The 27,926-nt window shown below is 35.7% G+C and overlaps 1 protein-coding gene across 1 annotated transcript in view; it reads left to right on the top strand.

Moving 5' to 3' along the window:
* ADAMTS19 (ADAM metallopeptidase with thrombospondin type 1 motif 19) overlaps nt 1-27,926 on the top strand; it is a 257,812-nt gene that overhangs the window by 125,146 nt on the left and 104,740 nt on the right. Inside the window, 2 exon segments of the mRNA XM_021701899.1 lie at nt 21,022-21,162; nt 22,592-22,742. Of these exon segments, the coding sequence (XP_021557574.1) occupies nt 21,022-21,162; nt 22,592-22,742 (292 nt within the window).

Below are 27,926 nucleotides of genomic sequence, written 5' to 3' on the forward strand. Positions count from 1 at the left end.
CCACCCTCAGGTTCACTGATTCATTAGCAGAACTCACAAAACTCAAAAAAGCCATGTTATTCAAATGATAGTTTATTACAGTAAAAGGGTATAGATTAAAATCAGCAAAGGAACAGGCATATGGGGCAGGATCCAGGGAACATATGGCACAAACTTAAAAGTTGTCTTCTCCCAGTGGAGTTGTGCAAAATGAACTGTGTATTAACTCTCTAAACAATGATGCGTGAAAACACACACACAAAGTATTGCCAACCCAGGAAACTAACCTGAGCTTTGGTATCCAGGGTTTTTAATAGATGGTAATGTTGGTCGTGGAGGCATGACTGACCACCCACAAGGCAGACCTTCATTCTCCATCCCCTCCAGAGGTCAAGCTGGCCAAGCCCTACCCCAAGATCATATCATTAGTATAAGCTATCTGGCTTGCCCTAGGGCCCCCAGGTAAACAAAGATATTCTTATCACAAAAGATATTCCAAAGGCTTACAGGTTACCTCCCAGGAGCTGGGCAAGGACTAGACCTATATGCAGGTTTTGGACCACCCAAACTTGCAGAGTTAACTTTTTACTGCATAATTATATAATGTTTTTTAAGTTTTAAGATATCATATTTATATTAGATTGCTAAAACCTTTCTAATAAAAATAATAATGTCTTCTTTTATTAAAAGGTATTGCACTATATACTGTGTATTCCTCTATAGTACAATTTCATAAAAATCTGGAGCTATCCTTTGTGATTACTGTCTTTTTATAGATGAGGAAACTGAAGCTAATAGAGACTAATTTTTCAGGAGTTCTTTTGATACTAAGAGCCTTCTTTTTTTTTTTTAATTTTTTTATTGTTATGTTAATCACCATACATTACATCATTAGTTTTTGATGTAGTGTTCCATGATTCATTGTTTGTGCATAACACCCAGTGCTCCATGCAGTACGTGCCCTCTTTAATACCCATCACCAGGCTAACCCATCCTCCCACCCCCCTCCCCTCTAGAACCCTCAGTTTGTTTTTCAGAGTCCATAGTCTCTCACGGTTCGTCTCCCCCTCCGATTTCCCCCCTTCATTCTTCCCCTCCTGCTATCTTCTTCTTTTTTTTTTTTCTTAACATGTATTGCATTATTTGTTTCAGAGGTACAGATCTGTGATTCAACAGTCTTGCACAATTCACAGTGCTCACCATAGCACATACCCTCCCCAGTGTCTATCACCCAGCCACCCCATCCCTCCCACCCCACCCCCCACTCCAGCAACCCTCAGTTTGTTTCCTGAGGTTAAGAATTCCTCATATCAGTGAGATCATATGATACATGTCTTTCTCTGATTGACTTATTTCGCTCAGCATAACACCCTCCAGTTCCATCCACGTTGTTGCAAATGGCAAGATCTCATTCCTTTTGATGGCTGCATAATATTCCATTGTATATATATATATACCACATCTTCTTTATCCATTCATCTGTTGATGGACATCTTGGCTCTTTCCACAGTTTGGCTATTGTGGACATTGCTGCTATAAACATCGGGGTGCACATACCCCTTCGGACCCCTACATTTGTATCTTTGGGGTAGATACCCAGTAGTGCAATTGCTGGATCATATGGTAGCTAAGAGCATTCTTTTTTAATCAAATACATTGTTAAGATTTCTCTAGTTCTTTTAGTTAATGTAATCCTGTTTTTTCATGTTTTTGAACTGCAAATGTTTTTAGTATTATTATTTCTTCTGTAACTTTTTACAGTTAGAAGGGCCTCCTCATTCTAAAATTTAAAAAACACATTTTTGTCTACTTGTTTTATATTTTCTTCTCTCTCTCCTCTCTCATTCTTCTCTCTCTCTCCCTTTTTCACCATTGAGCACTAGAAGACCACCTAGAACCTATTTTAGTGTATGTAGTAAAGTTCTCTCCATTAAATTTGATTGTTCATTAACTGCTCAATAAATTATCTTACTGTTCAAACTGTGGTCTCTGATGATGTAAGGGCTATGCCAGAATACAGCATATTGCTTGCTTCACTGAAAAAGTCTTGAAATGAAGAAAGAAAGGAAAAAAAAAAAAGAAAATACAGTCAGCTGAATTCAGCTGTGTGCTTAGTGATATAGTTGATTTATATTGTAATGCCAGCTATGTTAGAAAGAGTTTTTTTGTAAATTTTTACAAATTTACATCTCACTTAGGTTTCAAATTCTTTACTATAGGCCAATTTGCTTTCATCATCTGGAATTCTATGGCAGATAGTGGTGACCTAAGCCAAGTTGCATTCAACATACTCAATGTCAAGCTAATGGGGTTCTGTTATAGTTGGGGGGGTTTGGTTGTTTGTTTTCTTTTTTTTTCCCATTAACCTGAAGGAAAACCTGTTTGGGCTTCTAAACACTAAAGAGAAAATTTTGGCTTCGACTAGTATTCAGTCTGCTGCCAAACTGCCAATGGAATTCAAATCCATACAATAGGAGTTTTATCCATGGGGGCTATCCTAATAAATTAATCCTTCACTTTGATCTATTCAGTGGTCTTAAAATTTCTAGATACAAATCTGTAAAAAAGAGTTCATCTAATGGCAGCCAGGGAGGGCACAGACCACACTCTGAGTAGCCCTGCCACATAATACTTATTCTAAGTTAGTGCTACATTGCAAGTCATGTTTGAGTTGGTAGAGAGCCCAGTATTTTTATTTTTAGCCTAAAAGGTGGTCTGTAATTGAATTGTGTACATCTGTTCTCATATATTTGTGAAGTACTTTTAGCTCTCAATTCTGAGACACAATCCTTTGCCAATAATACAAGTTGTTTTTTTTGTACAAGTAGTTAGTGGTGTTTTAGATTGTTTTGTTTTATATATACATACATATATATATATATATGTATATATATTTTACATATATATGTTATAACAAAAATGTCAATATATGTATCATATATACATAATACATATACATATGTAATTTATATAACAAAAAATATAAATACATACCATATATACATATCACATCCTTTTTTCTTTATGGTCATAAATAATTCAATCCTCCCTGTGAATTCCAACCAAAAGTAAAATAGCCTCTCATATTGGATAAGCTCTTACTAAAATTTATCGACAGGTCTTAGATATTGTAAATATATAAATTATCAGGGAAATAATAGTTTTAAAGATAATTGTTAGTAACATAACCATATGAGTATTTTTCTGACCTTGCTAAATCTGGAGAGTTATTGAACAGCAAAACTACACTAACTTAGCACATCGAGACCAAAGACTCTTGCTCCCACCTGCAGAAGGTAGTAATATTAGCTTTATCTTAGAGAAGTTGATTGCCAAATCTCACACAGCTAATTAAGTGCCCGCATGGATGCTCAGAGTCAAGCTGTCCACACCAGAGTTCATGTTGTTAGTCTGTACTATGTCACAAATCCTGAAAGATACTTTTTTTCAAGAGACGGAGAGTGTGTGCGCTAGTGGGGAGGGGGAGGGACAGAGGGAGAGGGACAGAGAGAATTTCAAGCAAACTCTATATCCAGTGCAGAGCCTGTTGTCGGGCTCAATCTCACAACCCTGAGATCATGACCTGAGCCAAAATCATGTCAGTTTCTTAACCAACTGAGCCACCCAGTGGCCCCTGAAAGATATTTCTGAGTACCTTAACTTTACTCAGCTTACTTGTGGGCTAGCTCTGTATTATCTGTCCCTACCTTAACTCTTCAGCCATACCTCACACTACGCTCCCTCTTATTGTCAGCACTGCAGCCGCATTATTATCTCTTACTGATCATAATTCAGATACCATATCAATAACCATTTCCTACAGGATGTGTTCTGTGTAGGTTAGTCTCTCTATTAAACACTTAATGGCACTATCTCTTTATAAATGTACATTCATTCATCATTCAAAGGCTGTAAGCTCCAAGAGGTAATGAACCATGCCCGTTTTTTATTATCGTGGGATTCCTAATGCATTTGCTAGTGCTTGGGACATACTAAGCATTCAGTAAATATGTATAAAATAAGTGAATGCTTTAATATAGTAATTTTCTTAGTAAAATATTCTTATGCATAGAATGTCAATGAAAATTTGTTAGAGAAAAGATGCTGTACGCACAGAGTGTTTAGACTGTTTTTAAATATTGTATGAAACTTTTAAGAAGTTATCAGGTAAAGTTTTTTAAAAATAATGTTGTGTATTTGTAAATATACCCAAGACCACATGGAGTGAGCCTTTATTCCATTATGCAGATACAGAAATGACTCCCCACAACCTAGAAGTGCTTCCCCCCACATCTTCCTATCACAATAATTGGAAGCTCCATCCTTCTAGTTGCTCAAACACAGTGAAATTATCCTTAAGCCCTCTGTTTCTCAGTCTCCACATTCAATCCACCAGTGTTGAAGCTGCCTTCATAATATGTCCATATTCTGTTTATATCTCACTAATTCTACTGTTGCCATTGCAGACCAAACCACCATCGTCTCTCAGGTGGATTATTACTAACAGGGTTCCAGATGCATCAGCTTCTTTTCTGTAACTCAAAACACCCACTTCAAAGCCTTTGCCTTTCTTCTTCAGGTATCTGCTCAACTATCACCTTCTCAGTGAGACCTTTTTGTTAACATTTCTTAAAAATGTAGACATACCCACAGCCTCAGCTTATGACCCTCTGTCTTCTTTTATTTTTTTCATAAAATTTTTCCAATTCCAACTATATATTTGTCTATCTCTCAATCTATCTGTATGTGTATAGTGAATTCTTAACTCCTTAGTTCACTATAATATTCCCAGCATCCTAGAACAATAGTACTTGCATACTTGGCACAGTATGTACTCAAAAATGTATTTATTAAGTGAAGATAAATTTGTTATTTCTAAAAGTGTAGTTTGTATAACCTCCTGTGCTCTATTGAAGAGCTGAATATACAAATGTACTAATTGTCTGGCAGAAATGAAAAAGAATATTCTTTTTAAGGAACTTCATTTTTATATCTAAGTAATATGTTGGCATTTCCTTTCACATTAAAAATTCACATGAGGATTCACATTAAGATTTGGATTGAGTGGAAGTTGAAAAGACATTAAAGTCTCCCATTCCCATTACAAATGCTCAAAAATCCCAAAAGGAGAATTTTTTATATAAATAGCCAGGATAAAGAGCCAGAAGGAGAAACTTACACATGCTAGAGAGGTAGGAATCTTTCCATATGAAAGAGCTGGAATTTCTCATTCACCGGGGGCTAAATCTTGGTCCTGGATGGAGGAGTGAGGGTTGAATGCACTCTGGTAAATGGGAGCCGAAGTTTCATAGCCCCTTACATGGCAATGTGTATTTACAGCCTGCTGGAAGCAAGTAGCTTGCTTCAGGGCATGGAATGGAAAAAAAAATCCATCGAGATCAAACAGATTGTAATTACAGAGCTTCAGAGCATAAATGGACACATTAACAAAACAGTTAAATAACCACAATCATAGTAGGAGATTTTTGTTGTTGTTGTTTTGTTTTTTTGTTTGTTTTTGTTTTTTATTTTTTTAAAGATTTATTTATTTATTTGAGAGAGCGAGAATGAGAGAGAGAGAGAGAGAGAGTACATGAGAGGGGGGAGGGTTAGAGGGAGAAGCAGGCTCCTCGCCGAGCAGGGAGCCCGATGCGGGACTCGATCCAGGGACTCCAGGATCATGACCTGAGCCGAAGGCAGTTGCTTAACCAACTGAGCCACCCAGGAGCCCCAATTTGTTTTTGTTTTTTAAGTAGGTTCCATGCACAGGTGGAACCCAACATGGAGCCCAATATGGGGCTCGAATTTACAACCACAAGATCAAGAGTCAGTTACTTACCCAACTGAGCCACCCAGGGGCCCCAATAGTAGGAGGTTTTAACACAGCTCTCTTTAACTGTTAGATCAACTGAACAGAAAGATCTCTGTGGAAGAGAAAAGATTTGAACAACTAGAAAGATTGATATACTGGGCTAGATATAAAACTTGCAGCCAATTAATAAAGAAAACCTGCTCTTTCAAAACACCAGATAAATAGAAGAATAAGGTATATTGTTATATTCTTTAATTCTAAACAAGTTTCCTAAAATTAATATACAGATGAACTTTTCTTATCACAACACAATTAAGTTAAACAAACAATAACAAAAAGAAAACTAAGAAATACATACATTAAGAAATTTATAAGCATACTTTTGAAAAACCCATAGATCAAAGAAGAAAGCATTAGGGAAACCAGAAAACATTCAGTTTTAAACAATAACAAATATACCACTTTGCATGTTTGTAGCATTGAAGATAAAGCAGCACATAGAGGAAAATTAGTAACTTTAAACATAGATATAAAGATAAATTATGAAATTAATGATCTTAAGTTTTCATATTAAGAGGTTAGAAAAATAACAACAAATTAAAAGGTATTAGAAGAAAGAAACTGCAAAGAGTAGGAACTAATAAAATAGAAAAATGTGATGAAAATGAAAAATAAAGTCAAAATTAGATCTATGAAAATGCAAATAATATTAACAAATATAAAATTAATTAAAGAAAAAAATGCACAATTCATCAGTATTAGAAATGAGAAAAGGTGGTATAACAGATACCAAAGGCATTAAAAAGATACTATGAAAATACACTGAATACTGTCATGACAAAAATTAAAAGCAGATGAAATGGGAAAATTCTAAGAAAACATAATAGAAGGACATAAAGCCTTATAACCGTCTAAAGAAATTGTGTCAGCACATTAGAATCTTCCCAAAGAAAACACCAGTTCAGACATAGGAATAGGTTCGATGAATAAATAATGCTAATATTAATCTAATTTTTCTAGTAAATAAAGGAACCCCCTACAACTCCTTATTTGAGGCTAGTATTAATGTAATATAAAAATCAATAAGGGGGGTGCCTGGGTGGGCCAGTCAGTTAAGCGTCTGCCTTTGGCTCAGGTCATGATCCCAGGGTCCTGGGATGGAGACCTGCATCGCATCAGGCTCCCCGCTCTGTGGGGAGCCTGCTTCTCCTTTCCTCCCTCCTTCCCTCTCTCTCTCTCATGAATAAATAAATAAAATCTTAAAAAATTAAATCTTAAAAAATATAGAAGATAAAAATAAAAATAAAAATAAAAATCAATAAGTACAATTATAAGGAAGGAAAGCTACAGTCCTTTCTTATCTGAGAACGATGAAAAACACATTTTCAAAATAAAGCAACACTGTAAACAAAGTAATACAAGGGAATAAAGTTGGCTTTGTGTCAGGATAGCCAAGGTCATTTGTCATTTAAAAATCTTATTCCCCACGTTAATAGATTACAGGTAGAAACTATAGTATCTCAATAGATGCCTAATAAAAAATCAACAAGATAAAATTTAATGATGTATATTTACCAAAATTGATGGGAAGCATTTTTTTTTTTTTTTTAAGTAGGCCCAGGCTCAGCATGGAGCCAACACAGGGCTTGAATTCGCAACCCTGAGATAAACACCTGAGCTGAAATCAAGAGTTGGACACTTAACCAACTGAGCCACCCAGGCACCCCTGGGAAACATCATTCTTAATGGTGAAATATTAGAAACACTTCTACAAAATTGAGAAAATCACAAGGATCTTACTATATCCAAATATGTACTGAAGACACAAAACAAAGCATAGCAGAAAAATAAGTAAGAGCTGTAGAAATGAAAATGGGAGAAACATACCTACTTTAATTTGCAAATGGCGTGACTCCCTATAAAAACATGATGTAATGTAGAAGTAAAGTATGGAATTAATTTATGAATTTAGTAAGATTATTAAATATAAGATAAATACACAAAAATCAGTGGTCAGCACAAAAATACAAAATGCCATTAACAAAGAGAATACTATTTACTGTAGCAATAGAAAACACCAAGTACATAGGAATGAATCCAACAAAAAGTATTATTAAATTTTTTTGAATGTGTCAATGAAAATATACCATGTTTGTGGATAAATTTATTCTCTTCAGGTGTCAATTCTGCTGTAAATGATTTAGAGATTCATGGAAATTCCAATAAATAGACCACCATAGCTTCTTATATTGTGGTTGGCAAATGTTTTCAAAATTTGTATTTAAGTACAAATAGATAAAATAACCAAAACTTAAATGGAGAAGGAAGAGATGGCAATAGAGGCACAGATAGAGAAAGATGAGGAGAATAATGTGGGAATCTTTCCCTAACAGAAATCAAGACCAATTTCAAAAGTACAGTACCTAAGACATTTTGACATTTATGCAAATATGGACAGATATGGACCAATAGAACAAAATACATAAACAGGTTTATGGCTACATGAAAACCTGATACCTGAGCAAGGTTTGGCAGATCAGTAGAGAAAGTTGACTTTTCAGAAAAATGTGATGATGCAGTTGGTTTACTACATATATAAAAATGAAATTGGATACCTTCAGATTACTCATAAAAGTCAATTCTGGATAAAATAAAGACTGATACATAACAGACAAGACTTTTAAGAGAAAATATATGACGCTATCTTTAGGACTTCAGGATTGAAATGATTTCTAAAACAGTACATACTTTGTGTCTTCTTTTGAAAGCAGAAACACGATACCTGATAGAAAGATTTGACATGGATCTTAGAATTGATCAGATTGTTAAGACTTTTTATTTGTGTGATGGTTTCCCTTAATGCTTCAGTTGTATTAGACTACGTAACACATATAGACACACACAAATATATATAATATGTGTAAATGTATATATTACACATATTTGTTTTCATGAAAATGTTTCATAATTTTAAAAGAAAATTAAAACTGGAAAGGAATGGCAAAATGAGCATTATTCGTATAACTGGAAAACTCAAGACAACCTACTAAAAAAAAAGCTCTATTAGAACAAGAGAATTTTTTTGGCCTGTTACAAAAGTATATGAAAATTTTTGCTTTTCAGTATATAAGCAGGAGCCACTTGGACACTATAAAGAAAGAAAAAAAATCCAATTATATTGAAGATAGCAAAAGATAAAATAACACAAAAATAAAAAAGATAAAATACCTAGGAAAATACTTACAAAGGAATGTACAAGACTTACAAAAAGAAGAATTTTTATCCACGCAGAGAGTCATAAAAGTGGTTTAAATAAATGGAAAGGCATTTTCGGGTTTGGGATAGGAACAGTCAATATTATAAAATGACAATTATCTATATATAAATTTATTATGACCTGCCCAAAAATGCCAATATAATTTTCTTTCCTTTTTTTTTTAATTAGAGATATCAGTTTTATATCCCATGTGGAAAAATCAATATAAGAAATTTGTTTTTAAAAAAGAAAAAACAATGGGGAGGAGAAGGGTGAACTCTATCAGATACTAATACATTTCATAATAGATAACGCAGTTTGTGTTGGTGCTTGAATAAAGAAATAAGTCAATGGAAGAGAGAGTAAAAAAAGTAAACTTGTAAGTAGGAAAAGATGTAGAAATGTAGCATATAATAAAAGCTGCACTTATAATCAGTAGAAAGAAATGAATCATGCAGTCAAAAAAATAACAGGAATCTGGGGTGCCTGGGTGGCTCAATTGGTGAAGTGTCCAGCTCTTGATTTCGGCTCAGGTCATGAAATTGAGCCCCGCATTGGGTTCCACGCTGGGCATGGAGCCTGCTTAAGATTATCTCTCTCCCTCTCCCTCTCTGCCTCTCCCACCTCCCCACAAACACTTGCACTCTCTCTCTCTCAAAAAAAAAAAAAAAAAGTATACGAATACAACAGGAATCTGATTCTATACCTTATATATTATATCAGAACACACCAAAATGATTGTGTACATTGACATTTTTTGTTTTGTTAGCTTTTTTTCTTTTTCTGTCTTTAACTAGGGAATGTCTGTCATTCTAGATAAAAAATCTAGAAATATTTAAGGAAAAGTCACATAAAATTAACAACTCAAATATCATTGCAAGGGAAGAAATACAATGGTCAGAAGATAAATCACAATCAGTGAGAGTATTTTCAAGATACATGACAAAGTAATATTTTCCTTAGTATAAATAGAGCTCATATATATCAATACAAAAAATGACAAAAGCCCCGTTAGAAAAAATGGCATCACACAGCTCATGGAGGTCTATCCATGGCTTTTATTTAAAACAAAACAAAACAAAACAAACACAAAACTTAGCATCATTCATAGAATGCCAGTTCAGACCACAGCAATTCTCCTTTCACCTATCAGATTACATAAATCTTATCCATATTTACTTCCACTGTAAGAACCATTTCCTTCCCTTGGCAAGAAAACTCCTGCCTTCCTCCCCATTTTCTCTTACTTTATTTCAGATCGTTTCGTCACAAAAGTACTCTATGGATAGTTAAATCTCTTAACATATGTTCTCATAGGCTCTCTGTAGTTTTCATTCCTAATTTTTTCACGGTTGTATGTTTACATTATTTGTATCATTATTTGATCTCTCAGTGTCTAATTAGATTGTGGTTCCTGAGGACAGGGGCTGTGTCTTGTTTTGTTTTGGTTTTTTGTTTCTGTTCTTTTTTGTGGCTGTTGTTATTTAACATTGTCTAACACCCTTCTATGTGCTCAATAAAGAGCTATTAAATGATATTTTGTTAACAGTGTGAGTATAAAGCGTTGGAATGTGTGGGGAAACAGATATTCTTATACATTTTTGAGAGGAGTATAAAGTGCCGCACTATTTTTGGAGGCCATGTGGGCAATAGTTTTCCAAATTTAGAGGACTGCTTGTGCCTACATTTTCAGCTCCTTTTGCCAGATTTGAGTATAACACGTTTTAAATTCTAATTTAATTTGTATTTGTGTTTCTCTGCTTACTAGAATAGTTGAACATCTCACGTTTTTCTCAGTAGCTAAAGTTGGTCCCATTACTTAAAAAACATGCAGCCAATAAAAATGATCCTAAAGACTTGAGAATGGTCATTGTTTTACATTAATAAAACAATACTTATTTTTTGGCGATTAGCATCTGGTGGCTTAGTACTTTCTTTTCCTATACATAGAAAATGCCCTTTTAAGGTATGTTATATTTTGAAATAGTCCAAGGGTCCTAAAGTTGTGGACAAAACTGTTTGTCTTGAGATTGGTATATGACACAGTTTTGTAATTTGATTTTAGCACATTTATGAGGACTTACACTTGTAACAGTGTCAAGAAAATAAAAAAGCTCTAGCAGAGTTCTGTATTTTGATAAGTTAAAAGAAAGTGCATTAAGCATATAATTTATTTACTGATGAAGACTTTCATATGGTAATTAGAGTGCTCACTTTGCAATCTAATACATAAGTGGATAAAATTACATAAGTGAGGGGAAATTATAAATCACGTCATTATAAAAACACAGAACATTTTTTGATATGGCCAAAAAAATGCTTATGTGTTTTTGGATTTTGTTTTACTTGTTGAACCAGGGGAAAAGACTGGTCTATATTAACTGAACTTTGGCGTGGAGCCCCGGCTTTTCCACAAAATTGGCAATTCAGGAGTTTGTTCAGAACTGGGATAATGAGGCAATAAATATGCAAAGTTAGCTCCTTGAAGGCAATAAATATTTGGGGCACCTGCTAAAGTTTTAAGTATTGCTAGCATACCAAGAATGCAGATGTCTTGTGAACTAACAAGCCTTTGAAATCAATGACATTTGCTTACATAATCTGCTGGAAATTTTGCCTGGAATAGAACCAAGGGTAGGACCAGACCTGCTTCTTCAGATATCTGCATTTCTGTTACTGGCATCAGCTGTCAGTTCTTCAGTTGAGACATCTGAAACATCTTTAACTCTTTCTCCCCTTAATTCCTCTCATAATCAGTTGCCAAATTTTACTCATTTTTCTTTTTTTTCATTTTAATTTTTTTTAATTTTTTAAAATTTTTATTTATTTTTTTATTATGTTATGTTAATCACCATACATTACATCATTAGTTTTTGATGTAGTGTTCCATGATTCATTCTTTGCGCATAACACCCAGTGCTCCATGCAGCATGTGTCCTCCTTAATACCCATCACCAGGCTAACCCATCCCCCCAGTCTCATCTGTCTGTTACTTCTGTCATTCTTCCAGGCTTGGACTATTGCAATACCTGCTTCTTTGGTCTTTACGCTATAACACTTTATCTTTCGGATCTGTCTCACCCATTAGTTCAGAAATCTTTATTGCCCTTTTCCTCCTAATAAGTGAACTCCAAATTTTTTTTTAAAGATTTTATTTATTTTTGACACAGAGAGAGAGAGTGTACAAGCAGGGGAAGCAGCAGGCAGAGGGAGAGGGAGAAGCAGGCTCCCCCCCTCAGCAGGGAGCCCAATGCGGGGCTCCATACCAGGACCCTGGGATCATGACCTGAGCCGAAGGCAGACTTTTAATGACTGAGCCACCCAGGTGCCCCAGGTGAACTCCAAATTACTTAGCCTTAGATTCATGAGTTTTATAGTGGTCCCTGTCTACCTTTCTCACTGTATAATCCACTTCTCTATTTCATGAATGCAAACAATCCATAATTTTCAAACTTTGTCTTTCTTAATGCTTTTTTCTTATTTCAACCCCCAGTCCCACTGATTTATATCTCTTGCAATTTTACTTACCTGTTAATGGCCAAGGCAAAAGCTATCACTTTTCTGAAATTAGACCTAAAAGTCTGGCTGGAAAAATATTTCCTTTTTTAGCTCCTTTGTACTGTTTATTGTAAATACCACTTAATTTCTAATATATACTGATTTGTACTGATATTTACAAACTGCTACACACATATCTTACTGAACAGCAGTCTCTTTGAAAACAGACTTACTGTCTGATACATTTTTTTCTCCCACAGCACAATGCTGAGTGCATTGTACGTTAAATGTGTTTGAATGAGTAAGCATTTGTTGTACAAATGCTCATCTCTTGGGCAGTCCTCTTGAAATTCAAAGTAGAGGATAGCTGAGTTCCAGAAGTAGAAATGAGGAATTAGTTTGGGTCAAGGAATGCAGTTGCCTTAACTGAGAGAAAAAAAATGTGTAGTTTTATAACTATATAAATATAAATATGGCAAGATATTTTTGGTACCTGATGATATTTTGTATTCTTATATGAAATTAACTATTAGGAATGCAATACTTACATTATGTATCAGTTATGATGAATCTACCTTGAAGTCTGGGTACAGGCTTATCCAACATTTCATGTGAGTTCTGAAGTCAGGGACTTGGAAGGGTCAAATCCAGCACTTCAGCTAGTTAGATTATTTAATCTAAAATTCTGCTAATTCAGTAAGAAGCTAGCATATGCCCCAGGAGACATGCTGTCAAACCTAAATTTGCCTAATCTCTCTCAGCTTGCCAGAAGAGTACTTTTCAGAAGGGAGTAAAAATTTTGCTTTTCATTCTACGCTGATTTGCATCTACGATAAGAAAGAAGATATATTCTATTTTTTTTTAAAGGTACATTTTTTTTTAAGATTTTATTTATTTATTTGAGAGAGAGAGAGAGAGAGCACATGAGAGGGGGGAGGGTCAGAGGGAGAAGCAGACTCCCCGCCGAGCAGGGAGCCCGATGCGGGACTCGATCCTGGGACTCCAGGATCATGACCTGAGCCGAAGGCAGCCGCTTAACCGACTGAGCCACCCAGGCGCCCAAGAAGATATATTCTAAAGGTCAGTAGACAAACAGGAAAAAGTAAATGAGAAATGAAGATAAAGGCATTACATCATAATCTAGCTATTAGGATGGGAATGCAGTAGCTAATAACAAATTGCTGTAATAGTAAAAAATAAATAAATAAATATACCCTTACTCACCCCTAGAAATCCATTGCTCCTTAAAATGTTCAAATTTAATTATTCTTTAATTAATGTTCCTTGACCCACTAAAATTGTTAATGGCCACATGTAACTACATTGTGCTCTTTTACCACATTGTACTCTTTAGGATTCCCTGTAGCCGAAGTCACAAGTATCTTCCTGAGGTATACATGCCTTGGTTAAGGTTAGAAACTACTCAGTGGGCAGGTGCTAGGGAAAACATATTAGAGCAATAGACTTGGGCTTGAATTCTTGTCATGCCAGCTACTCAGTGAATAAACTTGAGGCAAGTCAATGTGTCTGTACTAATTTTCTTCATCCCTACAATTTGGATAAGTTTTCCTTTCAAGGTTCATTGTTCGATTGTTCATGCTTTAATTGCATGGCATAGTGGTTGACACATAATACAGAGAGCATGAATAATAATAATAATTAGTAGTAGTGTATTTGTTTTTATGAAAAGCTGTAATGTAAAAAGGAGATCTTCAATTTCCATTGGCCATATATGTCTCTCTTCATTCAAGGAACTGAATTCACATCCTTCAGAATTCTTACTGGATTGGCAGGAAGTGAGCTTATTATGGAGACCCTTATAGACCACTAACACAGCTTTTGCATTTGATACTTTATTTAGACAGTGATACCAGTTAGAGTAATAAGTAGTTTGTCCAAGTTAATAATCATAATGGGCCTTCAGCCAGTATAGATGTGGCAGTGTTCCCGCAACAGACTCTCTCCAAATGTAGGTTTGGATGTCAGAGTGAGTAGGTGGAAGAGGGGAAAAAAATCACCCAGCTAATGAAGGGTCTTATAAGAATTGGCTTTCTGTTTGCATTTCTCTAATGTATCTTGGCAAATGTGTGGTCCAGAGTCAGGCAAGCAACCTTCCTTGAGGAGATCCTCTACAGACTTTTCAGGCTTATAATTTCTCTAAGTCAGGAAGAGGCCACATTAGTTTCAACTTGCTGTCAAATTTACAGAATATTTAGTTGCTTCTCTGATTCTCGATCACTTGGTAAGTCTGTAGACATTTATTTAATGTTAAGAATTCTTGTTGTCCAAGCACTTAAATTCTAGATGGCGAGAGCTTATATGTATTACTTAAAATTTGCCAGAAAAAGAAGGTAGTTCTGATATGTATACCTGCCATATATTGGAAAGCCACCAAAGTTAACAATCATGGGAAATATATGCTAGAATTTACTGAAGAGTCCTTTATATAGGAATAAGGTCTTAAAATTTGGGTTGCATTTGTAAATATAGATAATATGGGGAAAGCATTTTGATAAGAAGGGATTGTGCAAAAAGACAGGCAGAATTAACTGTTCCAATAAAAATTAGGTTGAAGTCAGTTTACAGATCACTTGAAAAATAAGATAAAAGCTTGGGTATTTGTCCTATAGATCATGGCTTCTTACAAATTTTGAGTAAGCATCATCAGAAAACAAGTTAAAATATAGTTTCTTGGGCCTTATCTCTAGATAGTCTCTTTCAATCCACTGTGGCAGGACCCAGGACTCTGCATTTTAACTAACCCAACATCAGCATGCCCTAGGATTTTGACGTACATGGTTCATTATTCACATTTTCAGTATCACTGCTTGTCAAGGAATACTGAAATATTTGCAAGGTGGGGTGGCACCTGGATGGCTCAGTCAGTTCAGCATCCAACTCTTGGTTTCAGCTAGGGTCGTGATCTCAGGGTCATGAGATTGAGCCTTTCCTCAGGCTCAGCACTCAGCAGGGAGTCTTCTTGAGATTCTCTCTCTCCCTCTCCTTCTGCCCTCCCACCCTGTTCTCTCTCTCTCTCAAAAAAAAAAAATTTGTCTAGGAAACTAGTTTTTTGTATTAATGTATTCATAACAAGCTAAAGTAATTAAAGCATGGTTTAATAAAGCAAAAAGTTAACAGGCATGAGGCTAGTCAGACAGACGTTATGAGAGTCCAGAAGTAAGGAGAATTAACACTTGTCCTGGTTGATATAACTAGTTGTGGAAAGGGCGGGGTAGGTGGGAGAGCTTTAAGGAATACAAAACTAATAGAATCCAGGCATGGGTTCGCTTCCTAAGAGCAAAGAATAGTGTGTCCTAACCCCAGTAGATGGTAAACCCCTTGAGGGTAGGAAGTGGATCTTACTAATTTTTATGACCCCAGCTCAGTACAGCACCCAGCACACAGTGCATTCTCAACAAGTGTTTGTTCAGTTCCTAGATAAACCTGTCTTATAATGTACAGCAAAGTCGAAAGGAATCTCACTTTCAGTACCTCTACTTATTATTTTTTTTTATTTTTGACACCATGGCTGACTTGCTTTACCTTGCCTTTTGACTTCCAGTAGAGGTTCATATTTAATTGTTTTATGAAAACTGAAATTTAAGTGATTAAAATTACTTAAAATCTAAAAAGTAATAAACATATTTTGATTTTTTTCCCATGAGCAGTGAACTTATATTACATCAGATGCAGCCACAGAATTGTATGAAATTGTCATTTCATGGAAACATAATACACTTCCACTTAGACATTGTGACAGTTTGTTTCTTTTTTTAAAATAAAATTTTCCATATAATATATGGCTTTTAGTGGGAAATAATACACCATGACAAAATATTTAATATAGTTAGCACAAAAAAGTTTACTCTTCTAAAGAACTACTGTTTACAAATCTGATCCTTTCCTAATTATGCAAAATTTGTGAGTGAATTCATAAATGTTCTCCTCTCTAACTCTTTAAACATCAAAAGGGACCATCTTCAAAATCCAAATGTTTCTCCAGCTTTCCGCAGGATATCACAAAACTTCCTGGCAGTGACTTTTAAACAAGTTGAGAAGTTTTATAAGATAAAAATATTTTTTCAGTTGACTTGACAACCATGTACAATGTTAGTGGAGAGTTTATTTGCCCAAGGCTCTTTGTCAAAATGAATTTAAACTGAGATTATTAAAATGTAGCTCAGTTGCACAGTATGAGGAGAGGTGTTGCTAATGTCTTACTTCAAGAATGTTTTCCGGGGCGCCTGGGTGGCTCAGATGGTTAAGCGTCTGCCTTCGGCTCAGGTCATGATCTCAGGGTCCTGGGATCGAGTCCCGCATCGGGCTTCCTGCTCCTTGGGAGCCTGCTTCTCCCTCTGCCTCTCTCTCTCTCTCTCTGTCTCTCATGAATAAATAAATAAAATCTTTAAAAAAAAAAAAAAAGAATGTTTTCCGTACAATGCATGGGACTTGGTTTTAGAACTATATATTTGGAGGTGTATTTCTGCTATCAGAGAAGAGACATTTAAAATTATTCAGGAAACAAAAAAAAAAATCATATGCATAAATGGAGAGTTTTGATCCACTCTGGTTTGGTTGTTTAGAGATCTCTCTGCTTGACCTTCGGACTGCCTGGCTCTGAGTCCCAACTCCACCATTAACCTCTACCCATTCCTCATGTATAGAATAGAAGTCATGATAATAGAAACATGATGGGGATATTGTGAGGATCAAGTGATATCATCATTGTTAATGATTAATACAATGACTGGTGCAGATAAAGGTTCACAGTTTGTTTTATTTCAAATCTGTAGAATCAGAACTAAGCTATGTTTCCTGACAGTTCCAGATGTGTGGTTGAAAGAAAAAAAAAAAAAGCCCCATCCCAATTTAATGATAATCTTTTCTGTTACAAGTTAAATAGCTTTAGGAAAATTGAACTAATGGTAAACAATGCTTGAATCATCAGATCTCTCCATGGCTAGAGCTAATTTCTTACATGAGAATCAGGATCCCAAAAGGAAAATGATCATCTGGATGAGAAGTTGTAATCTTCCCAATTTGGAAAATCACATTACACTACTTTGGGAAAATCTCCAAATTGCTAAATCTTGGAAACAAAACCTCTCCTTCTCTCAAATGGACATATTATTTAAGAAGTTTTATTGTTTCTGAAAAAGATCAGTTGCTTTCAGAAGTAATAGCATTTGTGTATGGTTTGAAAGACTGTACCACCGCAGATGGAAGAGCTGAGCATGTTCCACAGGGCAATTGGCTGTTGATAAAACAGGGTCACCCAGCAACGTGTGTTGCCGCCAGAATTCCTCCCTTGTGGAGGTGAGACAGTGATCCTGGCAAGGACTGCGTCCAAACCGTACTGTTAGAAATGCATTAAGGCATTTTATTCAATTTGTGAGATTCTGCCTTATTTGCAATTTCTTTTTTTTTTAAGATTTTATTTATTTATTTGACAGAGAGAGAGAGAGCACAGGTAGGCAGAGTGGCAGGCAGAGGGAGAGGGAGAAGCAGGCTGAGCAGAGAGCCTGACATGGGGCTCGATCCCAGGACCCTGGGATCACAACCTGAGCCGAAGGCAGATGCTTAACTGACTGAGCCACCCAGGCACCCCAGCAATTTCTTTTCTTAATTTAACATCAAAGCAAAGTAAATTCTTGCCATTATTCTTTACTTGGTTTTTCCTTAAAGTCCACAACTTCCCTCAAAGCAACTTCTACAAATAACAGCAAATTTCGCATAATGATGTTTATCTTTTTGTGCTTTTTGACAAGTTAGAATGATGAGGTTTCTCTGATTTCTTGCCCCCATTAAAAGAATCATTATATATATATTCCATTATATATATATTCCAGGCACTGTGCAGGCATTTTACATCATCCTCATGTAATTTTCCTAACAACCAGTTGGGAAAGTATATTTCATAAATGAGGAAACCGAGGCACATTTCTTTATTATTATTTACTTGTCTCTAGTCCCATGAATAAGGGGGCGGGAGATACAGAATTCACATCTCTTTCAACTTCAACATCTTTCACCGCACCTCCCAGTAACTAAACTGGTCCATACCTACTCCACATCACCTCTTACTTTTCCTCTTTATCATTAAAATATGAAAAACATTTATCTTCCTAATCTGTCAGTCATCCTATTAATGTGTGTTGATACAGACCTTAAAGACATTAATTAGAATAGGAGTGAAAAATATGATTCAACATAGAGCTGAATTTTTCTAACATGAAAATATGGAAAATGATACTCAGTCATATATTTTCAGTTTTATTTAGACCAGAATTTTTGGAGTCTTCAAAAGTTAGCAAACAGTGATTTCCTCATTCATTATTTTTAACTCAGAAGTTAATTACTTATTCCAGCCATATTTTCTTCTTTCAAAACATGTTAAATATAACAATTTTGATTCAAAGTTTTAATTCATCTCAATGAAAAAGTAATTTGATCATCATGAAAATTTTTATTTTGATTTGAGAACACATACGTAGTCTAGTTGTGATTTCCCTTAGCAGCTTCCACACAATTCTTTTATTAACATTTTAAAATATAATGTAGATATTTTAGCTATTTGTTACTTTTACTATAAAGGACTACTTTATTATCTAGATCATACAGAATGAGAAAAGGGAACCCTTGACTATCCTGCCATCATTTCAAACTTGGCCTGTACAAAATCAAACCTTTCCTCCTCCTGTGTCTTCACTATTAACTTTCACTATGAGAATTCAGTGTGGATTATATGAACGTTTTCCTGCAATAGAAGTGATTCTACATGGTGACTTGATTCAGCATTTAAGTACGGTTTATAGAGTATGATTCCAGTATGCCATGATCTTAGAGAGATGAGCAAGTTCCTATCCTCAAGAAGTTGCAGCATTAACCAGAAGTTAAAATGGATAATGCAATGTAGAAAATGCTGTAACAGTGTTGTCCGCAGAATCCGATGTTAGGACAGGGTACACATACATAAGATGGAAGTTAGTGAAAGAAAACCTCATGAAGGTAATCAACAATATCCTTGAAGATGAAGTAGAATTTATCCAGGCAAAGACATTGAAGGAGAGACACTTTGGACAGGGCAGGAGAGGGAATGGAATTTGTAGATGCCAAATGTATCACGGCCAGTCACATGATTCTAGAGGCAGCCACCTAGCTACAGACTTCACCACTTTCCACTCTCTCACTGTAGAACCTTGGGAAAGTTATTTCTCATCAGCAAAAATGGGGTTTTAATAGTCCCTACCTCGTAGAGTCTTTAATTCAAGCTTATAAACCCATTTGTATGGTGTGTGACACACAGAAAATGCTAAATGACAATTACTTGTAAAAGAATAAGAAAGAACACACTGTTTGTGACACGAGAAATCATTTACTGAAAAGAAAATGCAGTAAAGGATTTGGAAGAAGATAAAGAGACTTTGTACCATGTTAGAGAGCTGGGAAGTGCCATAGGGGTAATGCGGAAGGTAATGGCAATGGGGTGTGTTTTAAATTAACTTCACTGGGGCAGAGTAGAAGAAAAAGAGAGAATGTTGGTAAAGATTAGAGCCCCGGAGCCCAATAACGCCGTAATAATTGTTGAGACTAAATACTTTATAATCCTTTTTAATAGTAACAAAGGAATTGAAAGGAGGTGACAGATGAGAGAAATATTTGGGAAGTAGAACTGGCAGGACTTGCCCTCTCACACGGAGTAAATAAAATAGCCTGGGGAGATGATGATCTGAGAGAAGGGATAAATGACCTGAAGATTCTTGATTTGGCAGACTGGGTGGCCAGCAAAGGCACAAAGAAGAGAGTGAAGGAAAAATAGAATATAGGAGTAAGTAGAGGTTTGAAAGAGAAAATAGTGAGAGCAGTTTTTCCACATATTGAATTTAACATTCTCCTAGTACATCCATTTGGAGATAAGTCAGATTTTTAAATAGAGTTTCAACTTAAAGCAACAGCTTCAAGATTCACTAGAAAAAATAAAGATGGCCAGGAATGGGAAGGTTTCCCAGGGACAGTTTTTGTTATATGATGAGTGGAAGAAGGCAGTCTAATGAAGCAGATGGGGAAAATAATAGTTTTAATGTGGTTTCAGATTTGATAGAAGGTATGAATAAAGGATCTCCAGGCAAGAACAAGAATTTTGTATGGTTGAATAGAAGCTTAACTATTTCTATGTGTTTCATATATACTACTCTGTGAAAAATTTATCTACAGATCATTTTGATAAAGGTGACTAAATATGTTATTTACCAGATAGATTGGGAAAATGTTTTTTACTAAATAAAAATATTTACCTTTAACAAAATAACAAAATTTTAAAAAATAAATCAATCTGAAACCTGGTTTTATTTTTGACCTTTTAAACCAATTCATCTCCCATTATTTTAAGTATTTATCTGTTATTTTATTGCCATTATAAAAAGTTAAGACATACTTATCTAATGTAATTTTTTATTTTAATTATATTCTGAATCAGCATGGGCATTAATCATGACAATGACCACCCATCATGTGCTGATGGTCTTCATATCATGTCTGGTGAATGGATTAAAGGACAAAATCTTGGTGATGTTTCATGGTCCCGATGTAGCAAGGAAGATTTGGAAAGATTTCTAAGGTACTGAGGTCATTTACTATTGTTGTATTGTCAATGTTTACCTGTGCCTGCTTCTGCTACCAACCAGGGAAGGTGGCACGGTAGAGTGGAGAGGACACCAGATTAAGGATCAAGGCAGTCGGTTCCAATGCTGGCTCTCCCACTGACTCATAGTGTGATTTGGAACATATTATTTAACCCATCTGCTTCTTAGTTTCCACATTTTCTTATAAAAGAATGAGCAAGATGATTTGTAAGATTGGAAAATTATCTGTCACAGTATTTAATTGCCTCTTCAAAATTTCCCCGTGGAAACATTCTCATTGCTCATCACTCAGCACATCCGTTATCACAAAGAACCTCTTTAACACAAGCTCCACTCTTCCATTGTGATACTTCTAAACTCTGAATTTTTTTCATTAATACATCGTTGTCACCATTGTAATAGTCCTCATTCTCGTCTTTCCCACTTTCAACAGCGGGAGCAGTTTCTCTCTGGTTGGAAAAAGAAATGAAAAATATTATTATTGTTTTATTTTTCATTTTAAAGCCCTTGTTATTTACTTATCCCTTTGGTATTAAAGGAGCAGTTGAAATAGTACATGATATACAAAGTGAGTGAGAGATGCTTCAAGTATGCACAAGTCTCACGAAGGTAGAGAGGAGCACCTAGCTAGCTAAGTTCACTATACAGATAAATTTTATTCAGGTTTCCATACCATTTCAATTGGCAAGCCTGTTTTTTCTGTTCAATGAATATTAAAATCCACCAAAATACAATGTTTTCTACCATACCATAACTCTGGTGTGAGCTATGTGCAGTACATTCTGTGAATGATGTAGAGAACAGTATGCAGAACCTGTAATACCTAATCTCACCACCTCACTGCAACAGTAACCCTTGAGTAGTTCCTAAGGAACATGCGTGATATTGTATGGCCTTCACAAGAATCAGATGCATGATAAAATTAAATGTCACCTCGTAAATGGAAGTTGTATTACAATGTCAAATACTAAAGTATCGGTACTATTAATACTCACTTGACAGAGCCTTCCATATATTCTCTCAGCCCCCCAATATAATTGATTTCTTACCTTTACACATTATTTTTGGGCAAGTTACGCTCCTAGTCTGAGCTTCTTCATCTTATAAGTGTGTATAATAATAATCACCTTACCGTGTTATGTAGCTTAGCTGAAAGACCTATGAAAGACCTTTATAATACAAAACATTCTGTTAACTTGAATATTATTATTATTAGGATTATCTTATATAGTTGTACATAAATGATTCTCATATAGGGGATGATTTCTATGGATATTCAGTAGAACTTATAAATCAAAGTAAGAACATATTTTTAACATTATAAAAATGTTTCCTGTTGCTATGCTAATTATAACAAGTTTTTACATGAAATTCAAAATTTTACACACATCTGCATTTTGCCAGATCAAAGGCCAGTAACTGCTTGCTACAGACAAACCCCCAGAGTGTCAATTCCGTGATGGTTCCCTCCAAGTTGCCAGGGATGACATACACCGCTGACGAGCAATGTCAGATTCTCTTTGGGCCATTGGCTTCCTTTTGTCAAGAGATGCAGGTAAGGGTTGTGTCCAGATGCGATTTTTTAAGTGTATGTTCACATTCATTGTTTAGAAGCATTGATTGGAGGTAGGAAAGGTAACTTTATTTCAGAGTTTGTGGCTCTTTTGAGAGCACCCCAATCTTGGAAAGAGAGGTTTTCTAAGAAAAGGTTATTGCATTTTTTCCCCTAGCACTTCTAGAAGTGATGGAAATAAGGTGTGGACATTTAATCTAAGTCAGGAAGGAATGACCCAAGAATTTCAATTTCAGAAATGGGCACTGAAGTCAAGGAAGTATTTATATTGTGCCAGTTCAGTGCTTCTATTTTAAATCTCTTACTTTCTTACATGGTAGGTAACCGGGTGAAAATATAGTGGAAAAGATACATGAACATGTAATTGGAGAGGAAGAATTATATCTTTTAACCCTGAAAATAAAGTGTTAAAAATATGTTCTACCAGAACAAAAACTAGAGAGTACATTTTTAAATAGTTGAACTACAGGAAAGGGGTAAATATATGATGGTAAACTTTGTAATATCTATATATTAATACGCAAATGGTCACTAATTATTCAGAGAGGCAAATGGTATCAGTCTAGAAAATATGAAGTCTGAAAGACTGAGCAAAATGACCTTCTTAATTGATATAAGAATTTTAGCTCTTCTTACTTTCCCTTCTTTCTTTTCTTTTTTCTTTTGGCTGCCCATCCCCTACTTGCCCATCTATTCCCACCTATTCCCAACACACACACACACACACACACACACACACAAACACACACACACACTTTGTATTGCAGGAATAAACTGATAGTCATGCTTAGAGTTAGTTGGTAGCTGTATTTCATTCTACCTGAGTTTCTATGATTGCCTCAAAGGATTTTGGCTTTGTTGAAGATAATGCTGTTTTGAAGTACTAGCAGCATAATTAAAATCCATTATAAGTAAAAAAGCATACGGCATTATGAAATATTTGATGCTTTCTCTTCTTTGTAGTTCTTATCCAAGGAGTTTTTTACTTACCATTTTCTTCTTATCCATTTCCCACACTGGTGGATAAGCTCCAGGAGGGCAGAGAGCATTTCTTCAGCATCTAGCCCAGCGGCTGGCACATGGCAGGCATTCAGTGAGCGTTTGACTTAAGATTAATATAAGTGAATGTATGAAGGAGTTGGAGCTGCCTTAAATGTGACATGTCAAAAAATGTGTAGACTATAGAATCCATCTGGCAATAGTGGAGCTCAAAAGGAACTGTTGGCAGGGTGGCTGGGTGGCTCAGTCAGTTAAGCAACTGATCTTGGTTTTGGCTCAGGTCCTGATCTGAGGTTGTGAGATCGAGCCCTGCGTCAGGATCCATGCTCAGTGTGGAGTCTGCTTGAGATTCTCTCTCTCTGCCCCTCCTCTCTCTCTCTCTCTCTCTCTCACACACACACACACACACACACACAGGCATAAATCTTTAAAAAAAAAAAAAGGAACTGCTGGTGTAGGTGTGTGATTGTGAGCTGGTTCCCAAGGGTTTGTATGTGGCAAAGTTATAGGTCCTTGAGACTTAGTCTCAGGTGTGATGATTCAATAGTAGGCAACTTGGCTCTGTACAATCTGCCCCTGATACCTCCCTGACCTTCTTGTTCACTGTTCTCATTCTGGGCCTTCAGACAATCAAAAAAGTGGGTTATAGTCTTCCTTCTTAAATCTTCATGGCAAAACGAGTGTTTTGAGGTACATTTCCATGTGCTGAGATTAGCATTGTTTTGGAAAACAGACTAGGCTCTTTCTGCTCCCCATTGTAGTATTATGTGGGAGGTAGTTTCAGTTCATGCGATATAGAGAATTGATAGTGCTGATAAATGTAAAATTTTCATGTTTTAGAAGGCACCCCAAGTGTTAGAAAAACTCTGCAAATGATCAACTGCAAACATGATTTTGGTAAATTTTAGATTATTTTTCACAAGCATTGTATTTAAGAGCTTTTAGAAATTATTTTATATTGCAGTTAGTTAAATCGTACTAATACCATTCTACAATATTTTGAACTCTCAAAAAATGCCTCATAGTACATTAATTATATTTGTGATCTAATTTGATTCCTATAGATATTATATGCCATAGTTATTACTTGGCCCTGTTTTACAACAAATTTTACAAACAAAATTTGAGGCCTGTAGAAGTTAAATAACTGTTAAGTTCTTATACCCATCAGGAGGGAGGGTTAGGTGCAGATCCAAACAATGGAGTACATTTTGACCACTGTGCTTTACTGCCTCTTAGGGAACTCAAACTTCTTTAAGGGTTAAAATCATAGATCAGATCCCAGGGTGCCTGTGTGGTTCAGTCGGTTCAGTGTCTGACTCTTGATTTCAGCTCAGGTCATGATCTCAGGATCATGAGACTAAGCCCCACATTGGGCTCTGCACTGAGCATGGAGCCTGCTTAAGATTGTCTCTCTCCCTCTTCCTCTGCCCTTCCCTGACACCCCCATCACATGCTCTCTCTGTGTCTCAAAAAAAAAAAATCATAAATCATATCCTGTTTATTTAACTGACTTCGTTTCTTCTGCTATAGCATCTGCATCATCAGGGTTAAGAAATATCTTAATTGACTTATTTTATTTTTCTAAGCTATTCTCCTCTATTATATGTTATTTCTCACTAACCTACCTGCATGGAGTTTCTTCCATCTCTGAAAATGTAAGTGTTTATTATAGGATTTTAAATCTGTATTTCTCAGTGTCCTAGGATGTTGCTGTATTTTTAACTAGGCATTTTGTAAATAAAATTAAGTTTCAGGTATTCAGAAATATTCTTTTTTTACCCTCAAGTTTTATGTGTCTGACATTTTTATTGATAAAATCAGTTTCTTCTTTATTTCTATCTGTGTGTAATATTTCTTAAAAATTATTTTTAAAACAATCCTGAAAGAATTGGACTGCTGTGGAAAAGCAACACCTCTGGGTCAGGGTTTGATTGAAGAACACTGGTTGGAGGGCCATGAACCCAGTCTTTAATAATGCTTCTGCCTCTTATTAGTTGTGTAGCCTTAGTCAAAAATTTTTTTCTCTTTAAGACACACTCTATAAAACAAAAAGTTGGACTATGTTATCTTTCTGAGTCTTAGAGCTAAGAGAATGGACCTCTGTGATTCCACAATCATTTTCTGATACAACTCCTGAAAATCATGAGTTCAATTCCAAATTAGTGCAGAGTACAAAGTGTAGTGCCTAGATCAATAGAGCCATTGAAGAGATTATTTACAAATATAGTCACTGGTTTATAAATATTTCTTTGAGTTCCAACTACTTTTCAAGCACAGCTTTGTACACTAATAATAGAGCAGGAAACGAAGACCCCCACCTTTCATGGAGCTTACATTTTTGTTGCAAAAAACAGGCGAAAACATTTATAAATACATATTAGCAAATACATTTATAACATGTCAGTTGGTAATAAATGTTTTGGAGAGGTGTAAACCCAGGTAAGAAGAATAAGGAGTAAAACCAGGGATTGGGAGGGTAGGAGTGATGTTATTTTCTATAGGGTGATCTGGGAAGGCCTCCTGGAGAAAGTGACATTTATTTTGAGATCTGAAGGCAGTGAGAGAGCAGGCTATGCATTTATCGTGGGAGGAATATGGAAAGAGAAAAGAGAAAGCAGAATGCCCTGGAATGAAGTTTTAGTCATGTTTCAAGTTTAAGATGCTCATTAAATATCCAGCTAGAGCTGTAAGTTGGTCCGGGATAGATATTTATGTGGAAGTCATCAATAAGTAGGTGATAATGAAGATGTGATACTAGATGATTACAGCAGGAATGGAGTTAGATAAAAATGACAAGGGAGAGACAGAGAAGTTGGTGACTACCATATTTGGAGACGAGGAACATAAGGAGAAACCAACAAGTAAAACTCTGAAGACATCTGTTGGTAGGAACAGAACCAAGAGAAAGCAAGATCATGGAGGCTCAGTGAAGACATTTTTCAAAGTGGAAATGAAAAGGCGGAAAAGAGCAGAGTAAAAAGAAGTCTGAGAATATGTAATTTATTTGTTTTTCCCACAAGATTTGGTACTCTGTGAGTTGGAGCCATCTGGAAATCCCTGAACATGTAAGTGTCAGGAGGTATAACTTAAAAATATAAGGGAAATAGTTGTGAAGTGTAGAATATTGGAGAGTTCTCCTGGTTAAGCCACACACGTGGATACACATGCAGTCACCACATCTGCTAGTCAGTCATCCAGCCTTTATAAACAAAACAAGTCTCTTAGAAGACAGGCTTGGTAACATCGAAGAAATTATCTATCAGTCCTTTTTATTACTGTTCCTCTGGCACCTAAAACAGTGCTCAAAAAATATATGTTGAATGAAGAAGTGAACCAGTTGAATGATGGAATAATGATTCTAAATTTTCACTCATAGTCAAGTCTTGGATATATCATACGTCAGGATAGCATTAAGATAAACTAAATGTTATTCAGTATTAACTCAGTGATTACACAAAAACCAACTATAAGTACAGATGGCTTATGTTTCACATCTTATATGTGAGTTAATCAGGCATCCTATGATCATCCCATTTCCCATCAATTATAAATAAGTATCAGGTTGCATGGAGTGAGGATTCATAGCAACTCTTCTACATGTGTGTCATGGTAGAGTCTTAGAGACAATGGCAGTTGGTCCATAGTATTTGAATTAGCTAAGAAATATGGCTTTCCATATGTGTAAACAGATAGTTATACACAAGTGCTAGAGACTCCAACATTACATACATGCTGATCTAATTAATGATGTAAATTTACCCTTAGGATCGTAACTTACATCTGCAAAATGTTTAAAGGAATAGACATCTGTTGAGGCATAAAGACAATATTTAAATGATTGTGAAACAACTCAACCTCCAGTAATAATAGCTCACTCTTCTGGCTTAATGTGCTAACTTCTTGAAGGCTGGTTCCTGAGTCCTAAGTAGTTGGTACTTCTAGGCCATCTGGCATCTTGTGGCTGAGCCAGCTCCAAACAGCATCAAGTCATCATAGTAGCTTCCTGAACTTACTTACCCTGGCTCAGAATTCAGAAGTATGGGTGTTTCCCTAGAAACAGTAAGGAGTGGCTGCATGAGAGTTGCATTTTTTGAGTGAGAAGGAAGTATGCTAAAAACCTGAAGACCTCCAGGAAACCTAAGGATCTGCCTTTGGTTTTGGAGT

Source organism: Neomonachus schauinslandi, chromosome 7, assembly GCF_002201575.2.
Source record: "Neomonachus schauinslandi chromosome 7, ASM220157v2, whole genome shotgun sequence".
Lineage (NCBI taxonomy): Eukaryota > Metazoa > Chordata > Mammalia > Carnivora > Phocidae > Neomonachus > Neomonachus schauinslandi.